This window comes from Lacerta agilis, chromosome 12 (genome assembly GCF_009819535.1).
Source record: "Lacerta agilis isolate rLacAgi1 chromosome 12, rLacAgi1.pri, whole genome shotgun sequence".
Taxonomy (NCBI): Eukaryota; Metazoa; Chordata; class Lepidosauria; order Squamata; family Lacertidae; genus Lacerta; species Lacerta agilis.
This window is the reverse complement of record NC_046323.1, coordinates 17,585,835-17,609,133: the sequence shown is the minus strand read 5'-3', so window position 1 is coordinate 17,609,133 and position 23,299 is coordinate 17,585,835. Positions and strand designations below refer to the sequence as shown.

General features: G+C 40.4%; 1 protein-coding gene across 9 annotated transcripts in view; it reads right to left on the bottom strand.

The window, feature by feature from the left end:
- Positions 1-23,299, bottom strand: part of ZNF385D (zinc finger protein 385D) — a 403,634-nt gene that overhangs the window by 374,102 nt on the left and 6,233 nt on the right. For 3 of the 9 annotated variants that reach the window (XM_033166276.1, XM_033166284.1, XM_033166285.1), the window contains exon 1: positions 10,315-10,480. The exons of 1 other annotated variant lie outside the window; for it this stretch is intronic. In XM_033166276.1, the coding sequence (XP_033022167.1) occupies positions 10,315-10,384 (70 nt within the window). In that variant the 5' untranslated portion in view covers positions 10,385-10,480. Of the gene's footprint in view, positions 1-6,486; positions 6,581-10,314; positions 10,482-23,299 lie in introns of those variants that run through there. 5 more of the 9 variants (XM_033166278.1, XM_033166283.1, XM_033166277.1 and 2 more) reach the window with 4 other exon arrangements.

Genomic DNA, 23,299 nt, shown 5'->3' with positions numbered 1-23,299 from the left:
ATTTCCCTTGGCCTGTCCAGGGTTCTGAAGGACCTTTCTTTGGCTGTTCTTGCTTTCTGACCTGTGACCTTTAAGAGCATTCAAACTCATTGCCTGTCTCCTCTTACAGCTCCCTACTCCAAACCCCTGCCTCACCTGTTACCAAAGACTGGACAACATACAGAGAACTAAATAAAATCAAGGTATATCCAAATGTTGTGATGTCTTCTCCTTCTGTTGCTCAGAACAACACTGTGTGTAATCCAACCCAAATACATCTGGGAAAGCGGTTGAGTTGCCAAGATTCCAACAAATTATTATCGCAATGTGATGAAACAAATTCAGAATGCCTAGGCAGACATTCCAAGTTTAGTTAATGGATAAGATGATTCATTGTTATAACATAGCAAGTCTGAATGGAAAGACAAAAGCCTGAGACTGTGTGCAGAATTCAAAGGTTGGAAACTTCCAGATGTGAATATAAAATGTTACCGAGCCAGAGGTTCCCAAACATAAAAAGCATACCATCAAAATTTTGGAGAATAAGCTCATTCCTAGAACCTTTACGGAGAAACCATTTCACTACAAAGGTTCAGACCTGGCTATGTCTACTTTATCGGCAATGCTATTACTCCTTGCTTTCCAAAACTTCAGTTAATTTTTCCGTCAGAATCACAGACATGGTCATTGCTAAGACACTGTAAGCAAAATCCTTCCTCATTTGAGCAGACCTCACTGGGTGCAACAAGGCTCGTCCTGTCAGTACACAGTGTTTCTTGACTAGAGGAGTGGGAAAGGTTCCCAGCGCATTGACTCTGTATGCACTGGTGTGCACAGGGTTGGGGGAAGGGACTGTCTTCTGTTACATCCAATGGACATCCTTCCACTTGCAGGCACTGGACCTGCACCAGAAGATACTGTCCTGTCTATAAGAATTGTGTTTAACAGACAATCAAGATACATGAAGTGGCATGCATATATATATATATATATATATATATATATATATATATATATATGATTTGTTTTATTCAGATTATTTTAGTTCTTTAGGTGAAGCTAAAGCTTTGTGCCTCTCTGCTGCTGTTTTAAGTTAATTTCATTATTTTTCTGCATTTTTATACAATTAAATTTAGTTTTATCACATTTATTCTAAGTGGTCCTGAATGCCCTTTTGGGGTAAAGAGGGAGGATTAATAAATTAATGTTTACATATAGTCATTGTAGTACTTAAGCAAAACAGCCCCTCATTTCTGCAACCTGATTTGTTGGTTGCTAAGGTGAGTGTAATCTCAACAACTGGGGGGAAGAGGAGGGGGGAAACCGTACTGGTATTTCCCCAAGCTCCTCCATCCTACCAGTTACTGTGTAGTAACCAACACTACCCACACTCAGAATAGACCCGGTGAAATTAACGAACATGTCTATGGATATACTACAAGAATTTTAGGATCCCAGTCTGTTCAGGAGTTATTGCCCTGAATGTGTTTTATTTGCCTTCACAATCCTGACCGATTCCATGGAGCACCCCCCACCACCACGTAAATCAGCTTGATTTGGCCCATATCAGCCTGTATACAAAACTGAAAGGCTATGTCATCCCACCCAGATTGGCTGGGATAATTCTATGGAGGAAAATGAACTCCTAAGCCACAGGGGTGAGAGTGCTGAAATTGTGCAAAAGCAGCAGCAGATCAGCAGAACAACAGAACAGCATTACGCTGGGAAGTTTCCATCAGGATTTTAAGAGCCCTATAAATCAAAAAGGAGCTATTCAACAATGCCCTAATAGGAATGATTCCTATGATCTAATGCAAGACATGCAGATTTGAACATACTTCAGCTCCATTAAACTGCCATCCTCATGTTGACTCCAGTACTGTACAAAGGAAATTTGCCACTGCCTGTGCAACTGCTAATCCACCTCTTACCCTGTTTCTTGCTCCTGTGTGCCTTTTTCCACCCAATAATTTTTGCATGTCACAATTTATTGTACCAGTGCATTCCCTGTGACACAATTCCTTGCATGGTCATATCATGAACATAATGTTGAACAACTTTTCCAGTAAGAATATTTCAACTTCACATGCTTCATTGCACAAAACCTCCATAGTTTCCTTTGTTGCAAGAATCTTCTCTGCAAACAAAAGAACACTGTGAGACCATCCAAGACTACTTACTTGATTTATACAATAATTCCCATTTTTGTATTTCAGAAGAGTCTAACCCAACAGTGGTTAACACCTTAAACCTAGGTTACAGTCACTGCAACGGAATGTCTAGGAGACTTTTTTGCAATTGAATTTGTTGCTATTATTATTGTTATCATTCATTTCATTTCTATACTGCTTTACAATTTAAGGAAAAATCTCAAAGCAGTTTACAACACATTAAAACATCAAATAAAACAATCCAGGATAAAACAAATTCAAGCTTAAAGGAAAAGACTTCAGATTCTTCTCTAAGGGACATTTTGTTTTCCCCATATTTATTTACCTACTTAATTTAAATAGCTGCCCCATGACAGAAGTACTATAGGAAGCCAGTGTGGTGTAGTGGTTAGAGTGTCAGACTAGTACCTGGGAGATCAGGGTTCAAATCCCCCCTCAGTCATGTAGCTCAATGGGTGACCTTGGACCAGTCATAGCCTCTTAACCTACCTCAAAGGGTTGTTGTAGGGATTAACTGAGGAGGGGAGTGAACTATGTACTGCTTGGAGGAAAATGTGGGATATAAATGTAATAAATAAACTCTTCAGCTTGCTTCCTTGAGAAAGCTGAAGGGACCAACCAGATGGAGATGTCAGTCGCCAACCTGGCATCCAGAGATCTCCCCATGGTTGCAATTGGACCAGCAGTACTTGCAGAATGCAGCTGGTGCCTGGGGAATTTTGAACACTGTACACTTAAAAAATATAGGGGAAATTGCCAAAACTATGAAACACTGATCACTTTACTTGAAAACGATGCCATATGCCCCAAGATTCCAGGTGGTAAAAGTTCCCATCGGCCAAAAGGAACAGCTTTATACGAAATAAATCAGCCTTCTGTGTAATGCACACTTACAACTAGAAGGAGAAAAAGATGGGTAAATAAATATTGCTTACAACCCATTTCCAACAGTATTTGTGACAGCATATAAATGCTTAGGTTGGATCAGCCATTCTATTACATGCACCTGAACAGCTATATGCACCTGAACAGCTGTGCAAATGACTTCCATGGAGGAACACCAGCACTGCGGAAAAATATTTCGCTCCTATGGTGGTAGAGAGAATATTTAGGGCTCAGGTGACAATATGAAGAACAAAGCAACCAATCTAACTACTTAATTTTAGCAAAGTAAAAAAAAAAAAAAGGAACTCCGCTAAGCTCAATGAATTCCTGCTGCTTTCAGAATAAATGAAGCAAATTTACATTGGGGATAATCCAGAAATGGGTTTACTCTGGTGTCAAAGCAAAAGCAGAAATTTAGAAAGGACTCATACAATTTCCCAACTAACTGATTACTATTTCTTGTATCTTCCTTCTCTCTGCTCTGGATTCTGAGTAGTATTAACCGCCCTTAGCATCCCTGCAAATGTCATTTCATATTTCCATTCATGCATCAATAAACTAAAAGCCCAGTTCTGTTTATAGCTTTAAAATACTGCTAAATCAAGCACTACTGAATTCATTATAAGACAGATAAATACTAGTTTCCATTTTGTCACCCCTGTGGGTTTTTCTTTAACAAGGCTATTTCAAATAAAGCCACAGTGCTGATAAAGGGAATCATCAGCATTCTTAACCAAAGCTAAAATTTATTTGGAGAAGTCCCACTTAGAGGGTGAAGTCTTTCTTTGAAGTTGAAGATTAAATAGAGTAACTTGGCTAAGATTCTGATAATCATTTGTGCAGAGTTTTGGGTTCAGTAGATAATACAGAAGTGCTAACCTGATGCTCAAAATTTCAACATATACCTTCAATGCATCCTTCAAGGTTATTACCTATTTATTTATTTATTTATTTAGCTTGCTAGCTAGCTACCATATTTATTATTTTTAATATTATTACTTGTATTTTTATTATGGCCTTCCAGCAAGGTAAAAGTGGCATCTAAGCTCCAGAAAATTATATGAGGTACCAGTAAGTTAGGTTCAGAAAGCGACTTTTCCAAAAAAAAAAAAAAAAAAGCCATCCTCCTAGACAGGGATGTGAATCTCAATTTCCCAAATCTAAACCTGACATTAAAACCTGAAAAAGCTATTTCTATAATTAAAAGTTATTAATCAGGAGAAAATAATGGTCTTTAAAAGAATGTAAAGGACAAAAATGTGTAAGAAAACAACAGAAATATGTACTTCACTGGTTTGAAAACCAAGAAACGTTTGGTTAATAAACATTTTTTTTTAAAAAAAAGTATGAAACGTATTTTTGATATTACTATTTGCTGCATCATGACTGCATTGTACTTTATTGTTTTAGTAGGATGCAGGAAGCCATCAGCTATGGGCTGGGAAGCTATTCTGTGTATCCTTCTCCCCACAAAGCCATCCTCTGACATCAGATGGCTGACACCTGCTGAAGTTCACCTGCAGGAGTGAGTGGAGATACTTCAAAGGGCTTGTTCAACCCTGTGCAAGTCCCATTCTTACCTGCCCCACCCCTGGTGCCATATATGATGTCAGGTGTAAAGTAGGTGGCAGTGGCTTGTCCAAAACATCCTTGCAGGCCTGGTTCAGACACATTTGGTTCCCCACCCCTGATTTAACTAATAAACATTACTCATACAAAGTTAAGTCTAAACATTTCTAATATTGCATATGCATACTTTCTAGTGAGCCCCCCCCCCGCCATGAACTCAGCAGGTCTTACTTCTGAATAAATGACTGGGATTTCACAGTGTATCTGTAATCCTATGCACATTTACCCAAGAGGAACATCCCTTTAGCATAGTGGAATTACTTCCAAATAAGCATACATGTGTAGGATCGAGCTGGACATCAGATAAATCCCAGTGCCAGCTTCACTACTAATTAACCGTTGATTGCTGCTTGGATGTCACTTTTGCTGGTATAGCAGATCGGAAGTCCTTTCTTGTCCACATGCCATCTCTACAGTGCAGTTACAAAGCACCTGCTCACAGGACCCCAAATCCATCCTCTCTAGAAGGAACCATTGTTCTGCTCTTTCTCCCACCATAGGGAGAACCTATCAAGACTGTTAAATAAAGTGTGTTATCTTATACATTATTCCATCTGGGACGTCCGGGTATAGGGCAGTATATAAATTAAATAAATAAATAAATTCTCAAATGCAATTGTCAGTAACAGCTTTCCTTAATCTTGCAACCAGAAATAAGAATAAGAATGTTCAAATTTGTGTGGTGCACTCTTTTCCTTTCAACTCATTATCACAACCACCCCTTTTACTATGTCCTTCTGCTTAAATGACTTGATCATAGTTTCTCAGCTGTTCTGTTTTTTTCTTGGAAGAATCCAAGTTAGCCATTGGCTGTGCGTGGTGCATTTAAAGGCAAAATACACAACCTAAGACCCAAGCTTCTGTTGTTGTTGTTGTTGTTGTTGTTGTTGTTGTTTCGCCTTTGGTTCCTGCATCCTTTAAGGGGCAAAGCTGAACATTACATTGCAGCTGTATGTAACAAAGTCCCAATATATCTATTTTCCTTGATAAGTAATAGTAGGGTAGGCAAGAAAGGGATGCTTAACCCTTCCTTTCATAGCTACTTATTTCCTGAAACATTCTTTCACAAATACACACATACAGAGAGGTGGCGCTGCTTTCATCCTTCAGGCCACCACAGCTATATTTGCGAGATAAATGCAGGTCTGGAACAAAAGCAGCCAGGCCAATTGCCCCCTCCTGAGGTCAATTTGCAATGGAGAAGGCCCCATTGCAGCTTCATGGCACGTAGTGGAATACAGCCTGTAGCTTGCTCACAGAGAGGCTAGCAAAATAATCTGAGCTAGGGCTTGGGAACACTCAAGGGCTATCCTCAAAAAAGCAGCAAACTTTACAAGCACCAAAATTACCCTTTGACTCAAAATAAAATCCAGGTGAGGTAAATATTTCCAACTCCCCCGCTCCTGCACCTGTTGTGATCCACCTTCCCTGTCAATCCACACTCCCATATTGATTGGTCTTTGTGCCCTGGTGTACTGTGATCTGGGATGGAACTGCCCCTTCTCACCCTGGGCACCCCTGCTCTTGTTTCCACCATAGCAACTTGCATATCAGGAAGGAAAAGGATAATGTATTTGGAGGGGGTTTGTTCTATGGGGAATGGGAAAGATGGCAAAGGTGGGTTTGGAGAAATCGTCTAAGATCTGAACTTTTTAAAAGTTACTGAATCACTGCCAAGCTAATCTGAGGCAAGCTTGAGAGAACTTGCATGTATCTATGTGCCTCTGGTAATTTATTAATTAGTTTATGGAGTAAGATGGGCTGCAACGCTAAATACATTTACAAGGCAGTAAACTACATTAACACAATGAAACTTACTTACAAGTGAACACGTATAGGATTCTGCCAAGAGGGTGACTTGGGTTCAGTATCTGAAAGGTTCCTTACTGAAATTTGCTTCGATTTGCTTCACAGGTGCAGTCATTTATGTGATCAGCTGCCTATAATGCAATTATACAGGCAGAGTTACACAAGATAAGTTGTTTGTGAGAGTAGCTCTCCACATGGCATATAGGGAGTTTAACCACACAGGCACAAAACTTCAGTTTTTGTAGGAACACAGGAATCTGCCTTTATATAAGTCAGACCATTGGTTCATGTAGCTCAGCATTGTCTACACCAGTGTTTCCCAAACTTGTACCTCCAACTGTTTTTGGACTACAATTCCTATCATCCCTGACCACTGGTCCTGCTAGCTAGGGGTGATGGGAGTTGTAGTCCAAAACAACTGAAGACCCACGTTTGGGAAACACTGATCTACACTGACTGGCAGTGGCTCTCGGGGATTCAGGCAGGGAGTATTTCTCAGGTCTACCTGGTGTGAAACCTGGGATCTTCCATATGCAATGAAGAGACAAGGAATTTCCATCATTTTAGATAACAAAACCAAGAGGCATTTCTTGCAGGTGGTGTCTTCCTGAAGCTAAATAAATAAAATAAAATAGGAGGTTGTCAAGCTCATGACTCAACACAATACATGGCTGGTGGGCTATGTTCAGTGAAGTGAGACACAAACTGGTCTACAATTGTAACTGTAGCCAATTTTAGTTACCGGTACATTGCCACTATTTGCTGTGCCCCAGTCAGGAGACTTGACTAAGGAAGGGATTCAGATGGGAGAAATCACAAGTGCTAACAAATCTTCTGTTAAATATAATTCACACCCCACAGTTGTGCTACTCACCATGCCTAAAGCCACATGGACAAAGCACATATTTCGGATAATTTCCAGGAACACACTAAAAGTCAACACACCAGAAGCTTGTTTCCCTGCTAACGTTTTAAAAACTTTGCAATAAAGTGGCTTTAAAAGTCTGAGATTCAGCAAACACTTATTCAAATTCTGCTAAGCTTCAAAATCCAGTGCATAGCATTGGGCAACTTTGGGGGGCTTGAGGGGGCAAGGTATTTTGACTTTGACTTTATGAGAAACGTGAGATACAAACATTAAATAAACTACGTATTCCTTAGTACAGGCATCCCCAAAATCGGCCCTCCAGCTGTTTTGGGATAACAACTCCCATCATCCTTAGCTAACAGGACCAGTGGTCAGGGATGACAGGAATTGTAGTACCAAAACAGCTGGAGGGGCTGTAGATATGCATAGTAGATATGCATATGATTGGACTGTAAATAACTCACTTTACAGGGTTGTGAAAGCTGCAGTCTTACATACACTTACTTGAGAGAAAGCCCTACTGAATTCAGTGGAACTTTCTTCTGAGTAAATCACAGGTGCCCTGTTTGACCTCAGGGTTGTGCCACATATCTGTGTCTTAACTTCCATATAGCTATTGAACCATGTTAGTGCATGGTGCTGTTAACACCAAGGTTGCAAGTTCAATGCCTTTATGGGATGGCTGCATATTCCTGAATTGCAGGGGTTGGACTAGATGATCCTGCAGGTCCCTTCCAACTCTATGATTATGAATTGCCCATCCATCTTAAACATCTACTCAGATTTTAACATGTTTCCCTATTATTTTTCTAAGTATCAATTGTCTAGGGAGTGCAGAGTAGGTAAAAGAGAGTTAGCAGTGCTTGCCAATGTCTACCCCAAGAAGTCCTATTTATTTATTCTTATTATTGTTTATTAAATTTTGTATTGCCCTTCATCCAAAGATCCTGGGGCAGTTCACAACAGAAAAATACAAAATGAGATTACAAATTATATAATAAAACAAAAACAAACACAAACCAATAATCCTCCGCCTCAATTTAGTCAGTGGGTATAGGCATGTAGCCCAAATGCATCTTTCCTTTAACTTTGTACTTTGTGCACTGGATAGCACTTCATGCATAGTTATTTTCTCAAAGCAGTCACTTAATGCTTGACGCATCTGTATGCCTTTCACAAAGTGACAGTGTAATGAGAAAGCCACAGAAACTGAAAGTAGGTAGGAGGCAGGTGTAGGTGCAGGAGGAGGACTATGAGGAACCGCTATAAATTCTCATTTTCCAAGAGTCAAAAATCTGGCTGAAAGAAACACTCTAGTTAAGTTCCATGACAATTACTCCATTTAATAAGCAGAGTTAGTAGTGCCAAGTCTCTAGGCACTGCCATATGATCATCACCAAATGTTAACTATTTTATACCTTTACTTAAAGCATCTCCACACTAACTTTCCCCCTCAAGCACCAAAGTTACTTTCTGGGGAAAGACTTTCAGCAACAAAGAGCAAAATATTTTTCCCCAAACTGCAGCTCCGTAATTTTTAATTATTCATTTTGGTTTAATTAATTGCTTTGTGTTTGGTACAGTTAAACAGCAGTCTTGCAAGACCAATAAAATGAACCAGAAAGTGACATTCTCTCTATGGATGTCATGCCAGTATCTTAATATGTAACTGGTTGTTTACATCAGCATATATGACACAGACAGGAAAGCTTTTATTAGTAAAAAATAATATGCATCCTTTGCTCCTACTGTACTAACTGTAGCTCACCTAAGGACAAATACTAGGATCTGAAATAAAAACGAACTGTTTTTCTCTTGCTCCAGGTTCTGCAGAATTCTCACCAGATAAGCCAACAAAACACACCTCTCTCTTCCACCCACAGGGGAAAAAAGTATTATTTTTAAAATGCTTTCCAAGTATTGAAGCTCCTGAACGTGCTAGCCAGTAAGGTTTGGAGCGCTCCCTTTGAGATTTATTGGCATTCCTAAGTGCTTTTATAACAAATCACTGGCTCAACTTATTTTAGCCATTGCTCACCAGAGTTCTCAGTCTCGGGTACCTGTTTCCAGTGCCAGGACTCATCATACGAATTAAACAACAACAACAACAACAACAACAACAACAACCCAATGCCTCGTAGCACAGATAGAACGACACTGCTCTGGATTCAGTAGAAAGAGTGGATCCAGTTCAGAGGATGAGTTTGGGAGGTTTCAGCTTCAGCCCTTCCCATCTGAGCTAGGATGCATTCGCCACATCAGGAGGGACATAACAAGGAAATCAAAGGTCCTTCAGCTTAAATGCATGGGAGGCAGAGAGCGAGCAGGGAAAAGAGAGTTTCGTCCTTTGGCAAGAACTATAAAGAAAAGCCATCAGGAGAAACAAAACAGTTCAGGAGCCCTTTGCACACCAGCAGGTCCCACCAGCAGAGTCACAGGGCGGGAAAGCTTGGTGCAAATATTCGCCCAAGTCCCGGGCGTCGCATAGGGATACTTGGAGCAGAGCAAGCGAGGGGGCTGTGGCGCGCGCCTCTCAGGAGGCGCAGCCCTTCTTCCCAAGGACCCCAGACCCACAGAACCGAGTCGGGCCCCCCCCCTCCATTCTCGCAAGGAACGCCGAATTGTTCCGACAACAATTCCAAGACGCGTTTCTTAATTTGGAAACTTCCATCTGCCCAGCGTCGCCATTCATCTTTACCGGGCCTCCCCCCCTCCCGTCTCAGCCCACCCCTCCCGTTTTCGCGCCTATTTTTGCCGCCTTCGCGAGAAGCGCCTCAAGGCAGCAGGAAGATCGCCGCGCAGATTCCCCGCTGTTCCTCTTCCCGCCTTCTAAGCCCCAGAGGGCAGGTTCCGTCTCGTCTCCATGAGGGAGAAGTCCGTGGGGATTGTCGTCCCCTTCTCCCCCCCCCCAAAAAAAAACCCTGAGAGGAATATGGACGAGGGCGGGCGCCGAAGCTCCCTTCGCGAACTTACCGCTCCCGGGCTGGGCTTGGGATGCGAGCAGCTTCTCCTCTCTCCTGCCACCAGCCGAGCTCTTCTTCATCCTGCGGGAGGCTGTCCTTGCGCGCCCACCGAGCCGCCCTCAGCCAGCCATGCGCCTGGAGGGAGGGAAAGCGGGGCGGGGGGGGGGAGAGAAAAGCAGCCCGGCTGGGACTGAGGGGGAAAGGCGGGCGCGCGCGCGTACTCGCCGAGGCGAAAAGGAGCAAGCCGGCTGGGCGAAGGAGCGCGGGAGCGAGGCGAGCGGGTGGGAAGCGCCACAGCTGGAGGGGTCTCGGCGCTCCTTCGGGCGAGTCGGCGGCTGCCCACGGCCACGCCGGCTTCCCGCCGGGCAATTCGCCTCAGAAAAGGAGCATCCCTGGAGAGCCTCGTGAGAGGAGATGGCCGATGGCCGGCCACTTGCTGCCTGCTGCCTTTCCCTCGCGACGGCAGCAAAGAGCGAGCGATAAACGAAGCAGCGCCTCCTGACACGCGTGAGGGGGAAGAAAGTTGGCAGCAGTGGGGCAGCTCGCCCCCGAATGGCCGCCCAGAGAGCGGCTGGCAATGGGGGCAGCAGAGGACCTGGGCTGCCATGCCCCAGCCCACGAGGGCGAACGGGGGTCATTGCAGCATCCTTCCTTTCTGTTTTTTTTAAATACATGTTTATAGTCTGGGGGAGCATGGCCGTGAAGTCAGATGCTCATTTCGTTCCTTTATAAATGTCCTTTGTGCTTATTCCCAAGTAAGGCTGAAAACGTCCCTTACATGGGAGTAAGCCCTATTTAAAAAAAAATCCTTCCAGTAGCACCTAGAGACCAACTAAGTTTGTTCTTGGTATGAGCTTTTGTGTGCATGCACACTTCTTCAGATCTGAAGAAGGTAAAGGTAAAGGGACCCCTGACCATTAGGTCCAGTCGTGTCCGACTCTGGGGTTGCGGCGCTCATCTCACTTTACTGGCCGAGGGAGCCGGCGTACAGCTTCTGGGTCATGTGGCCAGCATGACTAAGCCGCTTATGGAGAACCAGAGCAGCGCACATAAACGCCGTTTACCTTCCCGCCGGAGCAGTACCTATTTATCTACTTGCACTTTGACGTCCTTTCGAACTGCTAGGTGGGCAGGAGCTGGGACCAAGCAACGGGAGCTCACCCCTTCGCGGTGATTCGAACCGCCAACCTTCTGATCAGCAAGCTCTAGGTTCTGTGATTTAACCCACAGCACCACCTGCGTCCCAGGTGTAAGGTAGCCAGATACAAAAAAGGGAGAGAGTCCTTTAATGCTTCTGTAGAAGCTGGAATCTCAGCAAGTGTAGCTTATATTCCTATTGAAACCTGTTGAAATTCCTACTACACAACTATCAAGTGTGTAGGAGCTCTGTCCCCATCCTTGTGGATGTGTGAGTAACACTGGGAGATATGACTGCAGGTCTCCCACAGCACACATAATTTGGCTCTAGGCCCCACTGATCATAGCAGGAGGAGGTTCAGCACAGCCCAACTTTAGCTGAATCAAATCTGTGTTGAACTTAGTATGGGTAGTTCCAGATGGGGAGCTTAATTTGCAATGAGTCATTGAGATATCACAAATGGTTTGTTGGCAACATTTTTTTTACTGGGTTTTTCTTATACTGGGTAAATCCAAATTGAAATGGAGTGGGTGAGTTGGGTTACAAGCTGGCATTTTTAATGCCAAAAGCATCATGTGGGTAATGCGAAAACAAAAACCTTGTATGTATGAAGAACATAATTCCCACAATAAACACCCATCTGAAGCCACCCAGCACTCAGTAGTTAGACACAGAAAGGATAAAAACATTTGCTGAAAGGCAGAATTAAATATTCTTTTTTAAAAAAACAAAACCCAAACACAGATTGTTATTTTTTGCATGCAATTCATACAGTATTTTCTCTGGTTAACTTTGTTGTTTTGAATTATGTTTATAATATGGTCATCTTTCAGTTTTAGTTAGATGTGAAAGCAATGGCTATTCAGGTTACTATACAATAGGCAAAGTGGGACAAAAAATATTGTTTAATACTAGTCAATGGGATAAGTATGCAGCTCTAAAATATGATAGTGTAACTATGAGTAAAACTCAGAACACTTCATACATCAGATTTGTAACCTGAGTGCTAATGTTATGTAATACAAGCAACTTCTAAATTCCTACTAATGTATTTTTCCCTGCGTGTCAAATTATAGTAATGATAGCATTAACATTAAAAAAGATTTCTATAGTTTATGTTAAAACAATGTTCTGCTCAGTGTCCTCAGTGTATTCTTTCATTTGAGCACTCATGAAAAAATTCTCATTAGTCTATTTAAAATTCTTGTTTAATGTACTTTTATGTTCCATTGTGGGGGAGACTTATTGTGGATGCACCCATGCAACTCTTTTTGTGAAACTATATTCACCAAATCCTGCTTTTAGTTAAAAAAATAGTGATGGTTTATCTCTGACATAGTTTTGCCACCATCCATCCTCTGACATATTCTTAGGAGCATTTCAAAAGCAAATCCTTTTAAGCAGTCCTTACTCTTAAAAATGTACTGAAAAACTAAAGTGCAAAAGAATAGCCAACATGGTTAGATACATTGTTTATCAACACTGTTGCTATAATAACTTATTCTTATATACTAAGCTTTAAATTGATACAATTTTTCCATAAAAGGGCAACTTCTCTTTGCAAAACAGACCCAGTTTACCAAAATTTAACTTGGCCACAAGAGTATCAAATGTTTTTTTCTTTTGTAACCTTTGCATTTGTCACAAGGGTTCACTTCTAGAAAACATTTTAATGCACTGTTTCCTCCCCATTTTCTTTGGCAGTGTCTTGAAACAAAATGCAAACAACCTTGAAGTTTGTTGACATTTGCTGTTGTTGAACATAAACTTACTTATTTCTGATCATAAAGTAAGTGGGATCCAAAGGTCAAGATTTTCTAGCTTCCAAAGCCTGTATCTATTTAATTATGTACATTAATCAGACTGGCAATTAAAGAACAAAAAGTTATTTCATTATTTTTATTTAATTGGATTACTTTAAATGTAGCAGCTATAAGCTCTGCTGCTGATCACAGTTGTCTTTGTATTGTAAGCCATGATTTTATATTTGGAGACTAAGATATTATTCATCTTTACTTGTGACAGTGCAGGATTTCTCCCCACTAAACGAGCTCTATAAATCATGCAGTATATTATCTGTATATGACACAAAATATTCGCACCGAAAACATGCAATAGGATCATTTGCATATAACATTGAACATTCTGGTGCACTGTGGTCAGTGGAATGTTTGCCCATTTTTGTATGCACAATAGGGAAAGGTGTGTTGATGCTCCCGACAGTGCGTCTAAATGTAAAACTTCACAAAACATCACTCATTTTTATTTTCAAAGGAAAAGCAGCAGTTTTGATGGGTGCAGAAATATGTCCTGGAGTGAGAGCATGTGAAATCAATCAAGTGTGGGCAATGCTTCCTGCACTGATCACACAGGTGATTCCACCCAATTGGGACCATCTAGTGAAGGAATTATGTCACAAAATTTCATAGCCAATAAGACTTGGCTAAATGCTAGTATCACTAAATACAATCAAATCAGCCTATGGTTATTCCATGTGGTGGACACAGCAGTGGATCAAGCTGGAGCTTAATAGCAAGAGTTAAGAGTTTGGCCAAGCAGAGTCAGGCAAAGCAAAGCAGGACAAAGTCTTGGTTTTATCATTGTCTGTGTAAGAAAAGATAAAGGTGGTCCTGGGATAGAAATGTGCCTTTCTAGGTTGTATAAAAAAGCAGGCTCACCATAAGTTGAATCACATCATCCCATCCATCTAGCTCCCTTTACATTTTCCTTATTAGCGAAAGTTCTCAGGTTTTTCATGTTCATCATAACAGTCCTTAAAATGATTTGGGGTATGTTAGTATCTGTTCAATATTGTTTCAAGTGGTCCCTGTATCAGTGGACAAGGATTTGGTGTAGGGAGTTGGGTACGTTTAACATGGATAAGAGGAGAGTGAGATGAGAGATGACAACCATCTTCAAATATCTCAAGGGTTGTCACATGGAAGATACAGCAAGCCTGTTTTCTCCTGCTCCGGAGGGTAGGACTTGATCCAACGTCTTCAAGTTACAAGAATGCAGATTCTAAGCATCAGGAAGAATCTTCTGACAGTAAGACTTGTTCAACATTGGAACAGACTCCCTCTGAAGGTGATGGACACTCTTTCATTTTAGGTTCTTAAGCAGAGGTTGGATGGCCATCTGTCATGCATGCTTTAGTTGAGATTCCTGCACTGTAATCCTCTGCTGGATTCGATGACTATTGGGATCCCTTCCAACTCTGCGATTCTATGATTCAATGAATTGATACAAGATACAGCAAACAATATATTCCCTGACCCATTTCATCCAAACAGCAGGATCTTGAGTTGCTTTAATAAAGTTGTTGCTTGTTTTCCAAGCCAACTCTAATGTATGTCTTTTTTATTATTCCCCACTCCCACTACAGGTACAATATGCAGCCTTCAAAATTCAATTGTTAATAATAACAACACCTATAGAATGCAACCTAATTCTACTATAAACCCAATAGTGGAAATACATTGTCACACATAAAACTGTACATAGGTTTTGTTACATATTACAAAAGGAATCATACTGAAAGCCTTTAATGGAATTCATTGTTGAGTGAACACACACTTATCTGCTCCCACAAACACACAGGGTGATAATGGAGAACTATATGAATCATCTTTATTATCTGGTAATACCTCCTTTGAGCAAAGATGTCCTTATTTTATCATGTTTCTATTCAAAATACAAGTTGATAATTAAAACATTTTTCATTGGGCGTGTATTGCTTGCTTTCATATTTTTAAATAAAAATGCACACGTTGCTTGGGTTTTGAAAGAAATAGTATGAAGATGTGTCAGAAAGATGACTGGACCTCTTGAACATTGTGTTGTGAATGAATTAAGTTATCAGTGTGTAGGAGGTATAGGGAACTTGCCGTTTATATTCAGGAAGATGTCAAGACATTTGCAGTCCACAGCCACTATACAGATTGCATTGAAAATTAAATTAAAAAGGCAAGTGCATAAGTTCATCTAACCCACCATTTAATCTGATAAGATGTGTTACATGTTTGGATATGAAGAATTAACTTTAAAATTATCTGGAACTTAGGTCTACCACTCTGCTTTAACTGTCCAGGAATCCTTTACCTTTACATTTAAGGTAGCTATGGAACTCTAAAGCAATGATGAAACTGGAACTGACCACAGGATAAGATACCATGCCATATAAGTGTTGCCTAAATAACATCTGTTGAGGATGAGGGCTTTAACACCTGTAATTTCCAGGCATTTTGGAGCTTCCATGAACATGTTACCTTTGCCCAGTGCTGTTAAGGGTGAGTAGTGTCACAAAAAAGCACTGCCTATGCCTGTCTTTAGACACCTATCTACCAGTAGAAATCTGGGCTAAGGCCTGATGATAACCCTTTCCCCTGTAACAAGCTCCTCTCGCAGCCCCAAAGTGTTTAGTTTGGGAGAATGCATCCTGAAGGCTGCTCAATGCTTCTTTTCAAGGTGTCCTGAAGAAGAAGAAGAAGAAGAAGAAGAAGAAGAAGAAGAAGAAGAAGAAGAAGAAGAAGAAGAAGAATTTGTTATCTCACTTTATCACTACCCTAACCTCAAAGTGGCTCACAATCTCCTTTCCCTTCCTCCCCCACAACAGACCCATGGTACACCATGAGAAAGGGACACGTGTGGTGTTGTGGTCTAAAGCACTGAGCCTCCTGGGCTTGCTGATTGGAAGGTGAGTTGTTTGAATCCCCATGACTGAGTGAGCTGCTGTTGCTCTGTCCCAGCTCCTGCTAACCTAGCAGTTCGAAACCATGCCAGTGCAAGTAGATAAATAGGTACTGCTGCAGCGGGAAGGTAAATGGAGTTTCCGTGCGCTCTGGTTTCCATCAAGGAGTTCCATTGCACCAGAAGCGGTTTAGTCATGCTGGCCACATGACCTGTAAAGGTGTCTGTGGAGAAACACTGGCTCCCTCGGCTTGAAAGCGAGATGACCACCACAACCCCATAGTCGCCTTTGACGGAACTTGACCGTCCAGGGATCCTTTACCTTTTACCTACACAAGGAGAGCCTTTTTCTCTCTCCCACTCCGCCCCAGCCAACTTAAGCTATCATCCCCTCTTTGGCTCTCAACTATTTTTATTCATTTTCTCTTCAGGGCTAAACGGACACTAGCCACTGCCTTTCACCAAGCCAATCTTGGGGTTTACATGGCACTTTGTAAGTTCTGATGATCTGCATTTTGCAAAAACTAGTCACCTGACATCATTGTGATCTGGTGACGGACAGGTGTGTGGCACCACCCACCTGTTAAGCTTGATCCATGGAAGCAAGATCCAGTTCCCTACCTCGGAAACTTTCTAGCCTTTAAAATCCAACTTTCTGACAGCCTACACATCGTGTGTCTTCACTGTTCCCACTTCTATCTACTTATTTAATTTTGGGGGTCCGACTTACCTTAACCATTTGAATGTGAACACTTTTCTTTTCTGTTTTGTTTAGTCTCCTTTCAGTTCTTCTGGTTTTAAATGCCTAACCCCAGAACTCCATATATGACAAGGGTATGACAATTAAATTGTAAAAATGATATGAATAAATATTATGCTTATAATGAAGTGTGCAGTTATTGCTAATTTCCCTAAACATCTGTGGCATACAATCACCTCCAGTAAGGACCCCCAAATTGGTAGTACTGTAAACATGCATGTTAGATATGGGTTTGCATGTACATGTGTATAAATAATGAGAAGGTCTTGTAACACTGGTAACTCAAGGCTGCCATGAACTGTGCCAGCTTACAGAATTTCACTGATGATATAACACAGTGAACAATGTAGCTATCCACCACAGTCTGCTCAGAAGTGACATCCTAAAGAAAGCCCACACTGCTATATCAGATATCTGAGACACATCCTTTTACTTCATTTGAATTTTTCTTTTACTTTTAGAATGCCACTGATTCTCTGTTTATAATGATGAGCTTGAAAAATATTGCTCTTTGTAGTTACAAATTAAACACATGTAGCTCAAGAATGGCTATTTAAATACCCTATATGCTTAACTTCCACTCTCAGTACTGTATATGAAATATTCTACCTAAAAGATGAGAGGACAAGATTGGTTTTCCATGAAACTACATCTGGCACACTTTCATGAGAATATTAAATGGAGCACATTGGTTTAGCATAAAATATATATATTTCTATCATAAATGCTGACCTCTGGGTCACTGATGAGTTGTGGAATTACTAAGCAGAAAATGCAGGGGAATTTTAAAGATGATCAGACCTACTTCTTTCTATTTGAAAGTAGCACTCACATGAAACAACTTCCTACTTTCCCAGCAACTGTTCATACTCCTTGGTGTAAAAAAAGAAAAAAAGAAAAGTTGGTGAGGGGTTTGGAGTCAGAGGGAAGAAAGATCCCAATCCTGCTATTAAGGTAACCAGAATGATCAACTGTTCATCCCAATGAAAATAATACAATGCAGAGAAGCATGTCCTCACTGAGATGTGGATGTGGTTCCTCTGCATTACATTACTGTCAGTGGGATACATATTTGGATGGGCATTCCAGAAGCACCATTGGCTCAGGAGCCTAAACAACAGGGGACAAGTTTCTTCTCCTGTCCCAAGCAGCAATGGATGATACTATGGAAAATGGCTGCAAACTGGTACATGTATTAAACTATGCCAAAGAATGGATGATAGACAGTCAGTGCATCAGTATTTGAAAGCAAAATTGAGTGGTTCTCAGTAGTAGCCTCACTTTAACCCTGCAAAAATCTTGCAGTCTCTTTAAAACACGTACCCTCTCCAAAACTGGTCAACCTATACACAACAGAGCCATAGTTCTATAATATAGATTTGCCTATTGCATTAACAGAAAGATCACCATCTGCTGACACAGACGAATATTTAATATTGTCCATAAATTAATTGGTTGTTCAATAGCATTTGTAAATGGTTTTTTACCTACTGCTCTTTACAGCATATTCTGCTTTCAGTGACTTTCAGTTAGATACTAGTAAGAATTATTTTAAATTAATATTTTGTGCTATATCTAAATTCTACTCACAGTACAGTCAGTGAAATTAATGGGCCGAAGGTACCCATGCCCTTAATTTCAATGGGTTTACTCTGAGTAAGACTAACATTGTATAAAACCCCATGACTGGTGCTGTTAAGGGGTGAGGTAGATTGTTAGATCTGCAATTGTATGAAATGTGTCTAAATTCAAGAAGCTTCTGTTAAGAACCAAGTGACAACCTTCAGAAGCAGAAATAACCCTCAATGTATTCTGGGTAAGCTGCCCTCAAAATGTAGCACAGGTTATATGACCAGGCTGAATCACAAAATCAAATCAGAATTTCCACTCATTGGTGACTAGGGCTGCCTAGAGTCTGTGCTGATCTTAATGAAATACACTCAGTTGAGGATGTTTATGAATGTTCATCAATACATGTTCTCTTTTCCTGAACATTGCTGGAGGCTAATTAGAACTTCTGCAGGCATCCTACATGACACTGAAACCTTATGTTTCAGAAAGCTCTCTCAAAAAAAGGAGTAAAACCAAAATATCACCCTCCTCACTGCAGAAAACAAAAATGGATCTGAAAACAAGAAGCACAATACACCATTGCAACAATCACTTAATAACTTATAACTCAGTATCTACCTATTTTTTTTCTATTTTGTGTTGCTTTAAAATATTTTGGCCAATTTATCATTCATACTTCGGACAGATTAGCTATTTGCCCTCAATATGAAATTATGGAGAAAAACATTATAGCTTTTGCTATTATGACAAAATTGCTAACAGCATGGTGCCTGATCAAATTAGTGTATATATCTTCTCTCAATATTTCCAGCTAATTATCTGCATTACCAAGTAAAGATAAGTAATAATATTAGTTTTAATTAGGTCATAAATGTTTGTGGGAAAATATAGCATTATATAAATATAAACTATTTTTTAAACTTTTATGGGGAAATTGGCAACTGAATCATAGTTATGTAAATTATACTTAGTAATAAAAATGCTATGATCAACTATTGAGTTAAATAAGAAAGTGCACATGCTTATCCTTCTGGATTATTAGAACAATGGGAATTATTGCGACCATGTACACAATTTCAATCAAAATGTAAGTAAAGATATGCAATTTGATCCATATTTCTATGTGCTCTCTAATGTGCACAAGGAGCCTTCATGTGTTGAGCCAAACTCATTTACATGGAGAAGAAAAACAAGAGGGTGACCCTGTGCCTAAACAGGAAAATTGCTTACAAAGCTATTTCATTCTAAAATGAGTTAGAGAGATGTTTGTAAATGGGGATGCTCTGGGTAACTTCATTTATTACAACAAAGTGAAATGGAAAGGGAGAGGAAGCTTATGATAATTGATTCTTCAGGTTGCCCTTGTAAAATATCCAGAAAGCAACTGTTCAGACTAAGATCTGTAAGCTCCTGATCCAACAATTGCTTGCATGTCTCATTCTCACACGTTCCATTTCTATATTACAATGCACCAGTGCTTTGCCATCTGCAATTGCTTCCAGCCTATTTGGGGGTCCAATTCAAAGTCCTAATATTGACCTTTAAGGCCATTCATAACATGAAGACAGAGTACCTGAAAAATCACATATCTACATATGTACCTAGCCAACCATAAGATCCTCTTTGGAAGCTTTTCTCCAGCAGGAGAAAGAAAGCTGGTGGCTGCTAGTGAAATGGCCTTTTAGTGGTACCACCCCATAACTATGGTCTGGACCCCAAAGACAGTGGCTGGGGCTTTTGAATTTGCCCATAAATGATCTGGAGTTAGGCGTGAGTAGTTATGTGGCTAAGTTTGTTGACGACACCACATTTTTTTAGGGTGGTAAAATGAGAAGAGTTTACCAGGAGTGCCAAAAGGATCTATCCAAATTGGGTGGATTGGTTTAAAATTGCAAGAGTGGTTCAATGTAAGGAATTGTAAAGTGATGTGCAATGGGGCAAAAAAAAAAAAGTTTTCCCTTACTTCAGAGGCCAAATGTTGTCCTCCAGGCTTCTCTACCTGAAGGAGCGTCTCCACCCTCATCGTACTGCCCAGACACTGGGTTCCAGCTTCGAGGGCCTTCTGGTGGTTCCCTCCCTGCGAGAAGTGAGATTATAGGGAACCAGGCAGAGGTTGCACCTGCCCTGTGGAATGCCCTCCTGTCAGATGTCAAGGAAATAAACAACTATCTGACTTTTAGAAGACATCTGAAAGCAGCCCTATTTAGGGAAGTTTTAAATGTTTGATCTTTTATTGTGTTTTTAATGTTCTGCTGGGAGCCACACAGAGTGGCTGGGGAAATCCAGCCAGATGAGCAGGGTATACTGTAAATAATAATAATAATGTTGTTGTTGTTGTTGTTGTTGTTGTTGTTGTTGTTGTTGTTGTTTGTTGTTGTTGTTGTTGTTACTCTATCTGGTCCTCAGGATTCTTCCCAGGTCACACACTCTCCTGAACCACACTACTAACCAGCTCTGCTTTGAGAGTTTTTGCCTGGCTGGAATAAGTCCCTGAACTCTAATAAAACTTCTTCCTTTCTTAGATGGAGAATACTATTTATTTAACATAATTTATATGTCATTTGATTGTAAGAAAACCTCAAAGCAGATTGACAAATAGATAGATGATAAAATAAAACATTAAAACTATCAATTAAAATAGTTTAAAACAGGTATTAAGTATATATATTTTCCAAAGACTAAAATCAATCGCCAAAAAGAAATAAAACACATGTAACTTCTGCATGTCTGGATAGGCTTGCCTAAAATAAAAAAAATAGAAAAGTAGTACAGTGAAAGCACCTACCTGATGCCAATAGCCTCACTCACTACTGGAAGGTCACCAGAAGGTTGACCAGAATGGAATGTGGTCCTCTGGCTGGAAAAAAAAAAGTTCCTCACACCTGACATGTACACTAATGGGATCTGAGCCAGCACATAGGGTTGTCATATTTTGAAGAGGAAAAAAGGAAAAAGAAAAAGAAAAAAGGACACACATTTGCCAACTTCTACTTTTAACTATGGATCGCTATGACGACTCTACCCATGAAAAAGAGGACATGTCCTGGAAAAAGAAGATATATGGCAAACCTACTTGAGATCACAATGGACAGCTCAAACCAGCCAATGTGAAAAAATGTAAATTCCAGGCAACAGATTGTCAGGAAAGGGGCAAAATATGTTGAAGTATTACATCCAGTACTAGTTTTCGAGGCTCGTTAGAGAGAATGAAAGCTATCATGCTCATAAACCTGTTTTGGGGCTTGACTGTTCTGTTATGGTTCTCCAAAGAAGCCCACAGCAAGGCAGATTGGTCATTTCAGCACCAAGGAGAGCTCAGTGAGCAAGTTGCTCTAATAAGGGTTAGAATGGTCTCTGGTGGGGTTCTGCTTCTTCCATGCTTTACCCTTTTTTGGGAAACTGGAGTCTCTTAATGGGCTAGCTCTCTGGCCAGATGATGGACACTTCTCCGTGGCTCCACTGCAGTTTGCAAGGAGCTATATTAGCATCCCAGCACTGGGAGCACCACAGCTGCCATTTGGCATCTCTACCTGGTTGATAATTTGGGTAAGAATGTTTTGGATAACAGGGAATAAAAATGTACCTGTGCATATGTTCTGTTACCATTATGTTATGCAGTATAGGCCTGTATTTTTCTTGTATGTATCAACTTTCTATTTATGTATTGGAAATGCTTGTAATAGACATGAAGTTCAGCTTTATAGGGCTAATATGTTAATATATCTTTAAGAAAGGAGCAACAATTAGCTCCAAGAGTATGAATATGAAAATCTCAAATGGCTTTTTGAAATAAAACATGGAATATTCCCTTTAGGCTATGTTTCCCTTTGAAAAGGGGGCTCTAAACACAAGGAAGTCTGTGAAAAACTAGACCGATATGCTCAGAGGGATTACATTAATATTAAAAGACAAGCACAGGCATCAAGCATTTTTATTTCAGTATGTTAGACAGCAATCACAAGCTTCCTTGTTTAAGACCAGGATTTATTCATTTTGAACAGAAATTACTAATCCTGTTCAAGGAAAATCTTTTCAACATAATTTTAGAACATTTTATCATACAGAATTCTACTTTAAGTGTAAAAGAGCATATTTCTTCTTTGTTTTAAAGATTAGTTTTCTTGCATTATTTTAGTCAGTCAAAAATCACCGGGAATGATTCAGCATACATAATCCACTATGCATCTATTTGCATAACATTAAGCACAAGCTAATCATACAGTCATAGCATTGGGATGAGCCAAGGGCCATCTTGAAGCAGCAGATCCTGACCTATACCAGAAGTTTATACAGTGCTTTTTCTGGGGGGTGCAGGGGTACGCATACCCCTAAACATTTTGTGAATCTAACTGGAGAAGAATCTAATTTTTTTATAAAAAAAACACAAACCAACAATATTTAGTTTCTTCTCTAGCACGGTGAATCGTCAGTTCCATTGTTACCCCTGATGGTGGCCTCTTTTCCTGCCACAGTGTTTCCTGGGTCTCAGGCGGAAGCGAACGTTTAATGTGTGAAGTAGGAGTTGGAATCTAGCATGGTGATTGGTCAATTTCATTGTTAACACCTCCGATGGCAGCTTCCTTTCCTTTCCCAGAAAGGAATCAGAAACTTCATGCCAACTTCATGCCAATGTGGAAGTTACGTGAGCTGTCAGCTGTGTAATATGAGATAAATGCATGTTCTTTGTACTTTTGTCCATTTACTGTATTTATTTTCCCCAATTTGAGCTATAAAATTGTGATTTTCTTGAGTCAAAATGAGAGTACCCCTAAACATTTTTTTAGAAAAAAAGCACTGAGTTTATATAATAAGATGCTCATTGTTACTGGCTAACTG